The sequence below is a fragment of the Petromyzon marinus genome, chromosome 23 (genome assembly GCF_048934315.1).
Source record: "Petromyzon marinus isolate PM22_M1 ecotype Great Lakes invasive population chromosome 23, UKy_Petmar_22M1.pri1.0, whole genome shotgun sequence".
Taxonomy (NCBI): Eukaryota; Metazoa; Chordata; class Hyperoartia; order Petromyzontiformes; family Petromyzontidae; genus Petromyzon; species Petromyzon marinus.
Window position 1 is genome coordinate 10,225,570 of NC_133689.1, and position 12,964 is coordinate 10,238,533.

Sequence of the window (12,964 nt, forward strand, 5' to 3'; positions counted from 1 at the left end):
TCAAGATCACATGTGGCCCTTTCATTTAATCGGAGGTGCAGGGGAAGGACAACTAAATAATTGCACCCAAATCCAATGTGGAAATTGTACTCTCAGCTCAGGGCATTCAACGGGCACGGGCACCATCCAACGGAAGTTTGTGCGCGGGACAAGTTTTTACTGTGGACTCTTAACGTATTTTCTGAAAAGCATTTTGGACATTTGATTTCAAACATTCCAATAACAATTAGCGAAGTTTGATTTTCGCATGGAAGAAAAAAAGTGTTATTTTTTTTTACTATGTCGTTAATATCAGAAGCATGAATTTAATTAATTATACTTACAAATGAGTGGCAAAGAATCACAAGTGAAATTGGCCACCTTGCCTTTGTGATTTATCAGGTATTGTCTCAATGAGCTGGCTTCTTGCCCTTTAGGTGACTGATCTGTGTGTTTTTGTATTCGTCCAGTACAATTGTGACCACTGCTCGATCAAAGACTAATTTTTATTTGGAAGAAGGGCTTTCCACGACAACAAGCTGGCAACATTTTTTATCGTTTTAAAATTACAATGCCCCCTTAAGTAGTGCCTGTGTGTGTGTGAGTGGTATTGACAGTGTGGAGAGTGGTGTGACGCAGTGATTGGCACACTGTGCTACAATCCTAGCGCGACCCGAGTGCGATTCCCCGCTCACGGCCAACATCAGTGACGATCATCAAAACTGGTTCTAGGCCTCCCCGAGATCAACTCGGCCTTAAACGAGTACTTGGTGCGAGGTGTAAATATTTTTTCCTGGCCACTCACGCCCTCGTTTTGCTGGACCGGCCTGAATGTTCGCATACTGAGCACATCATGCTATATAGTTGATGAAGAAGCGTGTGCCTGGGTACCGGTTCAAATACCACTGATGTTCGCCGCAGCTGGGAATTTAACTTAACATGCCACTTCCGGATTCGGAGCAAACGACAATCTCGATAACGCGAAGCGAGCCGATCGCAAAGGGTTAGAAAGTAGAACAAGCGCGAGATAACGCGACGTTCCGTCTAAAACGCTCCTTCTAAAACGCTCATACGGTCAGCAGTGAAGACGACGCTTCTCAAGAGGGGGGTGTCGCGTCAGCATAAAAAAAAAACTCTGGCGCAAAACGCATGTTCAGCAGTTCTTCCTGCACATGTACATTTCGTTGAAAGGTACTTAAAGCGATCTTCGACTCAAACGTGGCGCAGGTGGTGTGAATAAGGTAGCCGCGAGTGATCGCGACGGCCGGGGAAACCGATCTGAAATGTCACACGCCGCTGCCTTGTTAGACCTTAGGCCAACTGAAGGCAGCAGGCACCTCGAGTGGGTCAATGTTTGCCGCTGCTAATTCTGAATCAAACATTTTTTTCCCCCTCACAAGGTCACCTTGAAAAAAAAAGATATCCCACGGTCTTTGCTTGCATCGGCGTCCTCTCTCGTACATACCCACGTTTACAAAATCTTTGAATGTGCAATTTTGTATAATGGGCTATATATGTATAGTGTTATACTGTGCACAAAATGCAACGTCGGGGCTCAGCTGACAAAATAAAACGTAACCTTGGAACGTCTTGTAATGTGGCACCATCGACTTGCGAATTCCCAAAAAGAGTATTTTCCTTAATGGTGACACTAAGCTGTATCCATTCCAATGAATCGGAGCCAATCATTTCAAACAGCGCTGTCACGAAACCTTAACTAGGCTGCAATTTCAGCGTCGTTAACATCAATTTAAACCATTCTCTTGCCTCCCTAAATATTGAATGCTCCATCCACTCAACATAAAAACACAACACCGAATCAATCAATTACATGTATTGTATTACATTAATCCAAGCCACTCTATTGTTATGAACAATTGTTTTTTTTTTTCTGGCTGGCTGTGGGACCCGGCTGAAGGTATTCACTTTATGTGGAATAAGTAGTTGGCTCGAGCACACGTGCTCTTACTGCGGTGAATAAAATTGCAATAAAGCACACAGCTACGTGCCAGCTGTTGTACGCTGCCCCTGAAATATGCATATAATCAGTTGCAAAACATATAATACAATGTTGCTTATTTCCATGACAATCGGCGCTTTGAAATGTAGTGTTAAGGCGCTGTGAGTGCACTGCAGTGGTGGGGAGATGTTATCTCCCTCGCCTAGTATGCCAGGAGGTCGTGGGTTCGATTCCGAACCTGACGATGCCTGTATATTGGGGGTTCATGTTATCTCCGCATGGTAGTCACGTGGATTTTTCTCCAGATCCACCGGTTTTTCCCTCCGCATTTAGAAACAAGCGTTTAGATTGTTTGGCTGTGACTATAAATTCCCGCGTATGATGATATGAGCCACTTTGATGAGCTATCATGTGTGGCCAGGTCACCTTTTGAAAAAGACCGAATAGATCAGTGGGCTTCACCAGCTATATAAAATAGCTTAATTTAATGTCATTTTTATCGCTCACTACTGAGGTTGAAAGCGCAAATGCATTAGCTCTGTCTGTCTATCATGTGGGGTCACGATAACTCTCGCAAGGACAATCTAATAAAAAAAACTCGTTTTATTATATAGAGGTGTGTTACTCATTTGGGACGAACTCAAAAGAAACCTGGCCAAATTGATCAAAAGCTCGGCCAATACTTGGTCATAAATAGCTAAAAAAACAGTGCTAAAAGGATTCACTCTTGCCGTCCAAGCTAATGGACGTGCGCATCACACACGCACGCGCCTCGCATCCCCCTCACGACTATGCGTGACGTCACGTTGAGACGACGTGCGGTTTTAAACATGATAGTGTAGTGTAATAGCGCCGACTGGTGGACAGCAGCGGCAATTGCGGTGGACAGACAGCGCACACACGCCGGTGGGAGTGTGCACGTGGTGTGTTGGCAGAGGGGAGGAACTAGGTCAAGGGTCACGGAGGACCCCGTCTGGAGACCCCAGCGGGTTCGAGAAGGGAGGCGCGGTCAGGGCAGAGCCCGGCCAGGCTGGGAGCATAAAAGGAGCCGAGAGCGGGGGGGCTCGAGGCTGCCGGTGCTGGGAATGGAGTCGTCTCGTCGTTGCTGTCGCCTCGTCGCCGTCGTCGCTAAACGTCTCCGCTAGATGTTGCGCCACTAGGGATAGGAGTTGGCTATCTCAGTCAGCGCCGTCAGTGTTAGACGCCTATAGTGTTGTGTACAGGCTGGGCCGAGCTACTGTGGAGAGTGTGCGGACGAGACTGTGAAAGTTGTTAATAGAGAAAGTGCCTTCTAAAAACTCTCTTCTCTGAATCCTTGACACTACAACATTATTCCGAATTAAACGCCTCCGCGTTATGGGATCTATGCATATGCATGCTTTTTTTTCCTTTTTCGATGCCGATTAGGCGTGCAGTTATCAAATGATTTACTGAATAAAATGCATACTTAAGTTCATGATAGATATGTTTAATAATGCCTTGCAAGCATAACTTATTTATCATTTATGAAAATTACACGTAGATGTTACTTTTATGCTCATGAAATAAACGAGACAGACAACATGAATTAAAATGAAAAACTATTAGATTTTTTTAATCACACCACCAATTCGAACATCCTTTGGACATGACCGAACCTCGCAGCCCCCCAACCAGCCAGCAAAACTTTTCATCATATTTCGAGCCCTGTCACTCTCCACCTTTATTTTGCCTTCTCTGTGCTGTATATAACAATTAATCTCTCACTTTGCCCGTTTCTGTGTCTCCCTGTCTCTGTCCCCTCTTAAACCACTCCATCCCTCTATATTCCTTTACTCCCTCTGCTGCATATCACCCACTTCGCCCCCCCCCCCCCCCCCCACATCTCTCTACCTGATTCTCTCTCTCTCACCTCTCACCCTCGCTCTCCCTATTCCCCCTCTCTTTTTCCCATCTCAATCTCACTTTCCCTCGTTCTCCTCTTAAAGTTTTGCTCTCTTTCCTCTCCATTCCAGGCCTTTTTCACTCTCTCCCTGCCTCTCTCCTCTCGCTCCCTCCTCTATATTCCTCCTCTATCTCCCCCCTCTGTCGCATTTGTGTGGGATACACGGCCAGTGTGAAGGGTGATTGGGGGTGAGGCGTGATGACGTGGTGAGTACGACACACGAACCCAGATCAACGCTGTGGGATGCAGATGGCATCATCGCGTAGATCTGCGAGGTGATGTTACCAGCACATACGCACACTTGCCAGCGTGCCAGGAATCCAACCAGGCAGGCAGGAATCCAGTCAGCAAAAGTGTTTTTGGTCAAATATAGTATGAGGGATTCGGCAACCAAAATGACAAGAGCCATTGTTTTTTTCGAATTCGGTAAAAAGCTCAATATTTCAAGAGCCGCAATGCATGTGAATATGAGACGGTGGTCCTTAATAAATAACGTCACGAAGCATTCCTTAAAGAGCCGCATGTGGCTCCAGAGCGGCAGGTTGCTGATCCCTGGTCCTGGAGGATGCTGAATTGGTCCATATTAAATGATGAGTGATTCATAATTCACTTTATTTTGGGGTTAGATCGTTGGCTTTCGCGACCAATATCATCCATAATTAGTGGTTTTTAGGGTTAGATCGCGTAAATATATATAAATGTGTCGTTAAACCCACCACCACACGACACAGCCAATTGGTAAGGTGTGTCACTTAAACAGAACATGCCAATTCGTTACTCGTACAGCACACCGGTGTGTTGTCAATGTTTAAACTATATAAACCTCCACCACCCGGAAAAAACCAATGGAATCAAGACAAGTGGGCAAAATGTTACAATTGGTCTTGCTTTTTCAGCAACCTGGATGAATATTGAAGAGCAGGCAACATTGAGGATGCTCCAACGTATCCGACGTTTTGCCTGAGATCACAAGCCGCATCATCGGCTGTCATCAAAAGCTCAGATCTCACGGGAGGTGAGCTTTTGTCCTAAAATTGTACAAGTTTGCTTGCTTTGTCAACATCCTCGTGTTTTGTGGCATATTTGCCCCCACGTAACAACTCGATATGATTGGCCCTGTTGGGTGGTGGAGGGTTATAGTTAGATGAGCACGGTTAGCTACGTATGGTGTGAAAGAAGTTCAAAATACATGCATACATAAACAACAACAACAAATAAACCAATCATGTTTACACGATCTAGCCCATAACACACCAATTACGAATCGTAATATTGGTCTATGAAAGGCTATGTATAACATAAATGATAACCATTATTTACTGCTCAAATACACGCCTGCTGACCTGATTGCCCCTATTTATGTTTGAGCCCAAGAATAGCACCGGAGTTAACAGCACAGGTACTCGTGCGGGCTGTGCAGTTAAGCGATCTATGCAACAACAACAACAATGACAACAACCACACAACATGTCCGTCAACAACCCCTGTGGCATCAAAAGGAAAGAAATATGTAAAAGGCGACGTTTTTTTTGACAATGGCCCTTCTTCGTGGCACATGCGTACATATAAATAAATAATCGGATTCTGAATTGCTAACTTACAATTGTAAAAAAAAAAACACACGCAGACCTTCGCTCACAATTGGCTCTCACCTAGTTATAAACAAAGTTCCTTATGCACCTCGAGTTATTTCCCGCACGGCATTCACCAAAATAAAAGGCCAATGAGTTAGGAGTTGCCATATGTGATATTTGCAAATATGTAAGGGGTACTCAGTAGTGGTTGCGTAATAAATGAGAGACAGGGGACTGAGCGGCGTAGACATTAATGCGGCGTCTTCACGAGGACCAGGGGGGGGGGGGGGTTAAGAGTCCCGATGAGTAGTGGGATGACTGGCTCGAAGTTGGCATTGAGACCGGCGATGTGCCAAAGGCAGACACAATGCTGCCCACCCTTCCCCAAAGCCTTGGCTGCCGTCATGCCACGTCAATTTGGGGAAAAATCAGAACGCATGCAAATGTTCCACTACTTTAACAGCCTAAACCCATTTCGCCAGGTTGAAGTTGCACGTACGCATGTTCTTCTTGAGCACCGCACATAGCCAACTGTGCCAATCGGAGGTGCGGGGGGAAAGACAGCACACTAAAAACACAACAAGCAAAATTATTTGGGTCGAAACGTCGTAGTATTTTGTTTTTTTTTCCTTGAACCGACCGACGTGACTTTACCCAAAGAATATTAATTCCTGCAGTCACGAAAGCTTTAAGTCAACAACAAGCAAAACTAAACACAATGGGTAAAATGGGTAGCCTTGGGATAATATTATTCTCCATAATAGAGTTTATAAGAGAATATAAATGCGTCGCTAAACCCACCACCACCCGACACTGCCGATTGGTCAGGTTTGTCACGTAAACAAAACGTGACGATTCGTCACTAAGTACAGCACACCGGCGTGTTGGAGAGCAAAGCCACAAACATTTACCATTTAAGTACCGTGACGTTTCGTTATTCTATCAACTCGCTCCATTGTTGTCACCCCATCTCCTATCAGCAGACAATTTCCACTGTGAACGTGCTCCCCCCGTCCCACCGGCAACACCACCCACTCGCCCACTGTACGCGTTATCTCCGCTCTTACCTCACATTCACACCGACGATACAATTTGTATATTTTTTGTAACGTCCGTTTGCGCATTTACATGTCCGTCAAATGTGGCTTTGCGGAAAATAACATTTTTTCGATCGATGTCTGTGAATATTTTGGCTAACTTTACTCTCTGTCGTCCGTGCTGTGGACTGTAACATTAATATTTGATCCACCATCCATCGTTTTAGATGGCATTCGTCTGATAATTCATGATCATAATTCAATCCACCTCTATCGCCTCTCTGTGTGTGATGAAGAAGGACTATTGGTTGAAAGGTCACGTATTATATATATTTTTTTCCTTTTTAAGGCAGGATTATTGATGTCGGTGTTGAGTATTTTTATTATTATTTATGCTTGTGCACCACTGCCAACGCAATATCACCGAATAATCAGTAAAATCACGATAATCGTCATTTGAATCATCATCTTACAATTTGGGCCTGTAAAATCAAAGCGAGCTGGGTAAGGCTACACCGCTTGGATGTAAAATATCCACCAATAGCTTAAGACCAGCGATTAAACATGCACAAACGATTAATACATTATGTAATTGTATTTTGTTAATTGTTATTTGTTTTAATTTTTGACTAAGACAATCATTATATGGCATTGGAATTATGAGAGTGGTAGGCAAGGGAGGAAACTCACTTGAGGGTCCTTCAACAAGTGGAAGTGGAGCGATGAAATCATCGCATGCGCAGAAGCCAAAGGGAGTTTTGCACTGAGATATGCCGGACAGCTTCGCGAAGAATTCATCCAGCAGTGGGTAGATCTTAGCAGGTGAGATTATGGCGGGTCATCTCATCTTTGCGTTGAGAGTGACAACAAAGTCGCCAAAAGGGGCTTTCCTGCTCAAATGTACTGTCGTGGGATGGCACTCGCCTCGACTGGAGACCCCTAGGCGAACGTTGGAAATTCCACATTCTCATGGTGGGAATGTGCCAGAGGACAAGCACAGTAGACATCTATCATGGTGATTCTAAGCCCAGACGGGCGGTTGGCTGAGCGGACCTCTTGAGTGGAATTTCAATTTGTTACCCCTTTGATTACGAGTTGAGCGCTACCATCCAGCCTGACATCTCCATATATATAAAAGGCAAAGTTGTGATTGTGTGTGTCTGTTCAAAATGTTTAGCGTACTTCCCGACATGCAACAAACTTGACATTTGCCATGTGGGTACTTTCCAGACTGTACACCATGCAAAAATTATATAAATAGACTTTTGCATTTTTTTTGGGGGGGGGAGCTCAATAATGCATTTATTTATTGCATGGCAAGTGAGCTGTGACGTCAAATCTGTCACGTGACCCGCGCATGTGGCAGTGTAACGCATTGTAGTGTAGTGGTTAGCGCGCCGCGCTACGAACCAGGACACTCGAGTTCGATTCCCACTCACGGCCACCACCGGTGACGATTATTTTTACCGGTCCTGGGCCTCCCCTAGGTCGACTCAGCCTCAAACGAGTAACTGCTGTGGTGTGTGAACATCGCCACTGGGGAGACAAAGGCGGCCCGGGCGTGGTGAATCCAAGTCCCGGGCGAAGCCGGGTAGTACAGCTAGTCTGTATTCTTGGTTCTTTCGGTAAAGTCACGTAGAAGGGAAACAATCATCATCAGGTGTGAAAACCACAGCAAGAAAATTTTCTTGCTGCAAGAAAATGTTCTTGCTGTGGTTTGTGTTGTAGTCGAAACGTCGTGAGAATTTTATTGTTGTATATTTTTATTATTTTATTGTTTCCCTTCTACGTGACTTTACCGAAAGAACCAAGAATATGAATCCCTGCAGTCACGAAAGCTTTAAATCAAATTTTAAAAAGCTAGTCTGGTATAATATAGGCAGTGTGTAGGGCTGTTATACAAGAGATATATGCTATGTATATATATACACACACAGTATTAAACACTCCATACCCCCTCGTATACGCGCTGCCTGTTGCCAGTTATAATGCCCATGAAGCAGAACACCATCACACATGAGTGCCAATTCTGCTCACAGCCACAACATGCACATGAACATTAAGAGACCACCGGTTTCATCTCAAAAGGTCTTCAGACCCATACACCATTCTCCTTCTGACCTCAACATCCCCTTCCAAATATTCCCCAATCTTCCCTGCTCCACCGATCCCCATTCCCTGTGCTCCACCTCCTTGAAACTCGTATATCGAGGGGGGGGGAGGGAGGAGGGGGGGGGCTGTGTTTGTAAACTTGGAAGTCACCAACTGCAACAGTGACTCTATATGATATGTCGTACCAATGTGCCTGCAGAATACGTGAATATTGCCTGATATTACCAAAAACAAATTCAAACAAACTCAACAACCACGCCTTTTGAGGAAAAAAATATGTAACTTGCGGCATTTTGGGCAATGACCCTTCTTCATAGCGCATACACCGAGAGGGTTGGAGTTAACAAGGGTTGGAAAATGCACCTAACAATACCATGGGGTCTGAAGACATTTTTTTTTATGATCACCAGCTTTTAAATAGGCACATGAATGGTTACCTAATAGTAGCTACTGAATACCAGACAAACCCTTCAAGAATCAAGGGTACTACTAAGTAAATTATTTAATATTAAAAGCTAAAATAATACATGTTGCCGGCAGAGTGCATTATGGGTAATGCTTTTTTTTTTCTGGTGAGGACAAACAAGGCACAACCCCCTGGCAATGCATTGCCGAGGCCAATTTCATCAAAAGAAATGTAACTGTCGTGCATTAATGAGGCAAAAATGTCGCAGATCCGATAAGTACAGTGAGAAACTACGGTGAGATAGAATCTTGACTTAAAAGCTTTCGTGACTGCAGGAATTCATATTCTTAGGTCTTTCGGTAAAGTCACGTAGATAGGTTCAAAGAAAATAACAAAAATAACAAACAAAAAAACTACGACGTTTCGATCGCATCAGGAGAAAAAAACAGCGAGAAAGCTGCTGAGGCAGGCTGTTTAAAAGGTTTGGAATGGGTGTAGCCCAAGGGGCCGTAAACGAAGTTGGACCTTCAGAGAGGTGCGGGCCGAGACGGAGAAAGAGGAGGCCTGTGATGAGGTGCCAGGTGTGCGAGGAGGGAGGTGCACCGTCAAATTTGGAGGAATATGTCGTCGGCGGCACTCACGAAGGAACAGAGGGACTCGTCATGGCCGGCGGGCCGGGGCAAGCTGGAGACGAGGGCTTTTACGTACGGCCGCCAAATGGCACACACCCCCAAGTGCCCGAGGGGCTGCAACGGAGACGAAAGCGCAGCGCACGTGATGGTGACATGCCCCTTTGCCCAGGAGGTGTGGATGCGGAGCGAGCCGTTGTTGGCCCGGTTCGCACTGTCGAGGGTGACAACGTGGGACATTATGTGTGGGGGGGGGGGGGGGGGGAACTGCGGGGTGTGGGAAGGGAGGACAGGAGGCCTTGTGGAAAGCACGCAAGAAGGAGCTGCAGGGGTCCCAGATGTCCCCTTTGGAGGCGTGCTATGTGGCAAGGAGGTTGTTGGAGAGGGTGGTGGAGGTGGACCGGGTGAGACTGGGACACCAAGTCGCAAGGGAAAGATGGAAGTGGCCGCTACCCAGGGTGGGTTAGGGCGGCCGGGCGGGGGGGGGGAGAGGGCGTGCGTGGCTGGAGGAGAGGCAGCCCCTCCAGGCACAGATGTGACGAGTGCTGTGTCAGGGGCGACTGCGGTCCTGCGGATGGGTCGGTGGCCGAGCGGGGCCTTCGCGGTGCGAGGGAGGGGGCGGCCCCTCGGTGTTTGCTTTGTTTTGTTTCTCCGCTGAGACACTGAATACAAATTTAAAAATCCTAATTACCAGCGAAACGTCGTATTCAAACTGTAAATGTTGTGGATTCACTCTTCAACACACTGGTGGGCTAAAGTAGTGAACTAATTGTCTTTTGTCAACGTGACACTTTTTTTGCTGATTGACCGTGTCGGGTGGTGGAGGGTTACGACACATTTATAAATAACGCGATATAACCCAAAAACCTTTATTATGAATTTTGTTTCCACTTTCCTCTGCCTTGTACCATTTTTGCTCATGTAGTGGCCACATCATTCTGGCACCAATCTCTTGTGATGTCATCGTCAAGCCATTCTCTGTTAGGTCTTCCTCTCTTTCCGGTTCCTTCCATTTTTCAAAACAACAACAACGCACTTTTTATTTTCCTGTTGTTGTCCATCCTCCACGTGTGTCCAAATAGTGCCAGTTTCCTTCTCATCACTGCATGCATCATCACCATCATCAGGTTGTCTTCTTCTACGTGCAACCTTCATCTTACTTCCACGTTGGTCACTCTTTGGGGTCCAGTGTAGACGCAGTATCCTCCTATAGCAATACATTTCTAGAGCCAATAACTTATCTCTGTCAGGCTTTATTAATGTCCAAGCCTCCTAGGCATACAAAGCTGTACTAAACACGCATGTTCCCGGGATGTTCAGTTTGGTTTTGTAGCTAATTTGCTTGCTTCTACAGATGTTATTGGATCCTGTCATTACGCCTGTTGCCTTTGCAATCCTCGCCCTGATGATGTCAGACTATACCAAAAGACTGTTTTTGTGTAACATTCGGCTGTCATAATCTATTACATTCCATAAAGGAGACACTATTACCCAGAGGTCATCGCAGTTAATACCGCTGATAACAACACACCACACCAATGCTTCCTTCTGACAAATCCTGCAGCCGTTGTAGTCAATATATTTGACCTACAAGGTCTGTCCTTACCATATCTCACCATCTGGCTTTAAGTCTTCTACTCAGTCACCAACCTCTCGGTGCCACCCCAATGGCCACGTTAGAAACCTGCGCCCCCCTCCATCCTGCGCGTGTGTCCCACCCATCACACCTCCTTCCTCCTCCTGTCACCCTTTCCTATTACTTTTCTTACGTAATCAAGCCGTGCAATTCCGGGCATGTTCAACGTTAATTTATATCCAGTCAGTAAAAGTTTTTTTCTGACTTTTTTCTATTAATAAGAAATACATTTCTGCTGGCTAAAAGACTTGTTTCTTAAAAATGTAATTTAAGTTTTAGTTTTTTTGTATGTTTTCCAAAGTTTATAATTCAGCCATGGAAGTCAGCCCTGCTCGAGTGATAACACGTTTTGACCTGCCTCTACGAACCCCAATTCACTATTACCAATGGTCAAACTGTAACGGTTGGTCAAATAAGTCTTCCTATTTATCCACGAAAAGTATCTCACAAGTCGTCCAGACCGAGTGCATGGATTCTCTTTTACACGTGGGAGATGAATAAACTGGCAAGAGAGAACCCACATGGTGTAAAACTGAAAAACACTCATCAAGTTGGATGGACTGGTCAACAACCCCACTTTTTCTACCGCCTGGTTACCCATTTAGGTGGGCATCTAAAACATGTGAAAATCTCTGCGTGAGCCACCAATCCCCAGTGTTTTATCTGTATTGAATTACGGGAGTCGCATCAAGAGACAAAGACTCTATTTGAATCTCTCGCAGAGCAGCAGAGCAACCCTGCTTGCTAGAGAACTGCCCGCAGAAGTGGATATCACAGAGCTACGACCTCTGAGAACCCTGAAAGTGACCTACAGTCCCACACAGTAAGGGACAGCAATCTCCCGTTCGTTCTACCTCACAAGACAAATGTTCGTCGCTTGGCATTTAGCCTAATTGAGTGCAGGACATAATTTGATGCAATGTATTGGTTTTTTTTTATTTGTGCGGTGATTAATGACCAAGCTTGCAACCATCAACTACACAAGAGAAGCCGGTTTAATAACCAGCAGCTGCCTGGATTTGAACCTATATAATCTGAGCGGTTGCCAGCTCAGTGCTCGGACCTCTGAGCCACCCGGATAACTCCTTATAGTGACGTTTGGTTTGTGCGGGCATCTGCTATTTGCACGATGTGTGAACAAGAATCGAGTCTTTGCTTACACATGCAGGACGGAGCGAGGATCTCCTGGCTCATCTCCATCCCCGACCATGACCGTGTCGTAGCCCCGCTCAAGGTCAAACTCCTCAAACTTGATCTGCATCACCTGCCGGGCACACGGAGACACAAACCAAATGAGAGTCTCCCCACTCACACGAGCGATGGGGCAGCACCCATCTCAATTCTCCCCCAACCCCCCCCATTGAGATGCCACTGGAGCTATGCACTTTTAAATCTCAGATTGAAAACTAATTTCCTTAGAACTGCTTTTTGTGTTTAGTTTGTTGTCCTTCCCCGGCACCTCCGATAAGCACAGTTGGCTTCGCACGGTGCGGAAGAAGTTCAACGCGCAGACATCCATACCCTGAGCCAGAGGTGAAAATGCCACAATCCTAGGAACAGTCTGTCTCATTGTGTGAGTGCTGTTGACTTCCTCAAAGCAAACCTATACTCCAATCTCAATGGGATGAGTGGCTCATTAATTCTCCAGTCGGAGTTTCAACTTCCATCTGCTGGTGCGCTGACCACTCTAAGTACACAGTTTACCAA

At 45.7% G+C, this 12,964-nt stretch overlaps 1 protein-coding gene across 2 annotated transcripts in view; it reads right to left on the reverse strand.

The window, feature by feature from the left end:
• Window positions 1–12,964, reverse strand: part of LOC116945092 (CUB and sushi domain-containing protein 1-like) — a 630,678-nt gene that overhangs the window by 325,294 nt on the left and 292,420 nt on the right. For both annotated transcript variants that reach the window (XM_032959197.2, XM_032959196.2), the window contains exon 11: window positions 12,418–12,521. In XM_032959197.2, the coding sequence (XP_032815088.2) occupies window positions 12,418–12,521 (104 nt within the window). The remainder of the gene's footprint in view (window positions 1–12,417; window positions 12,522–12,964) is intronic.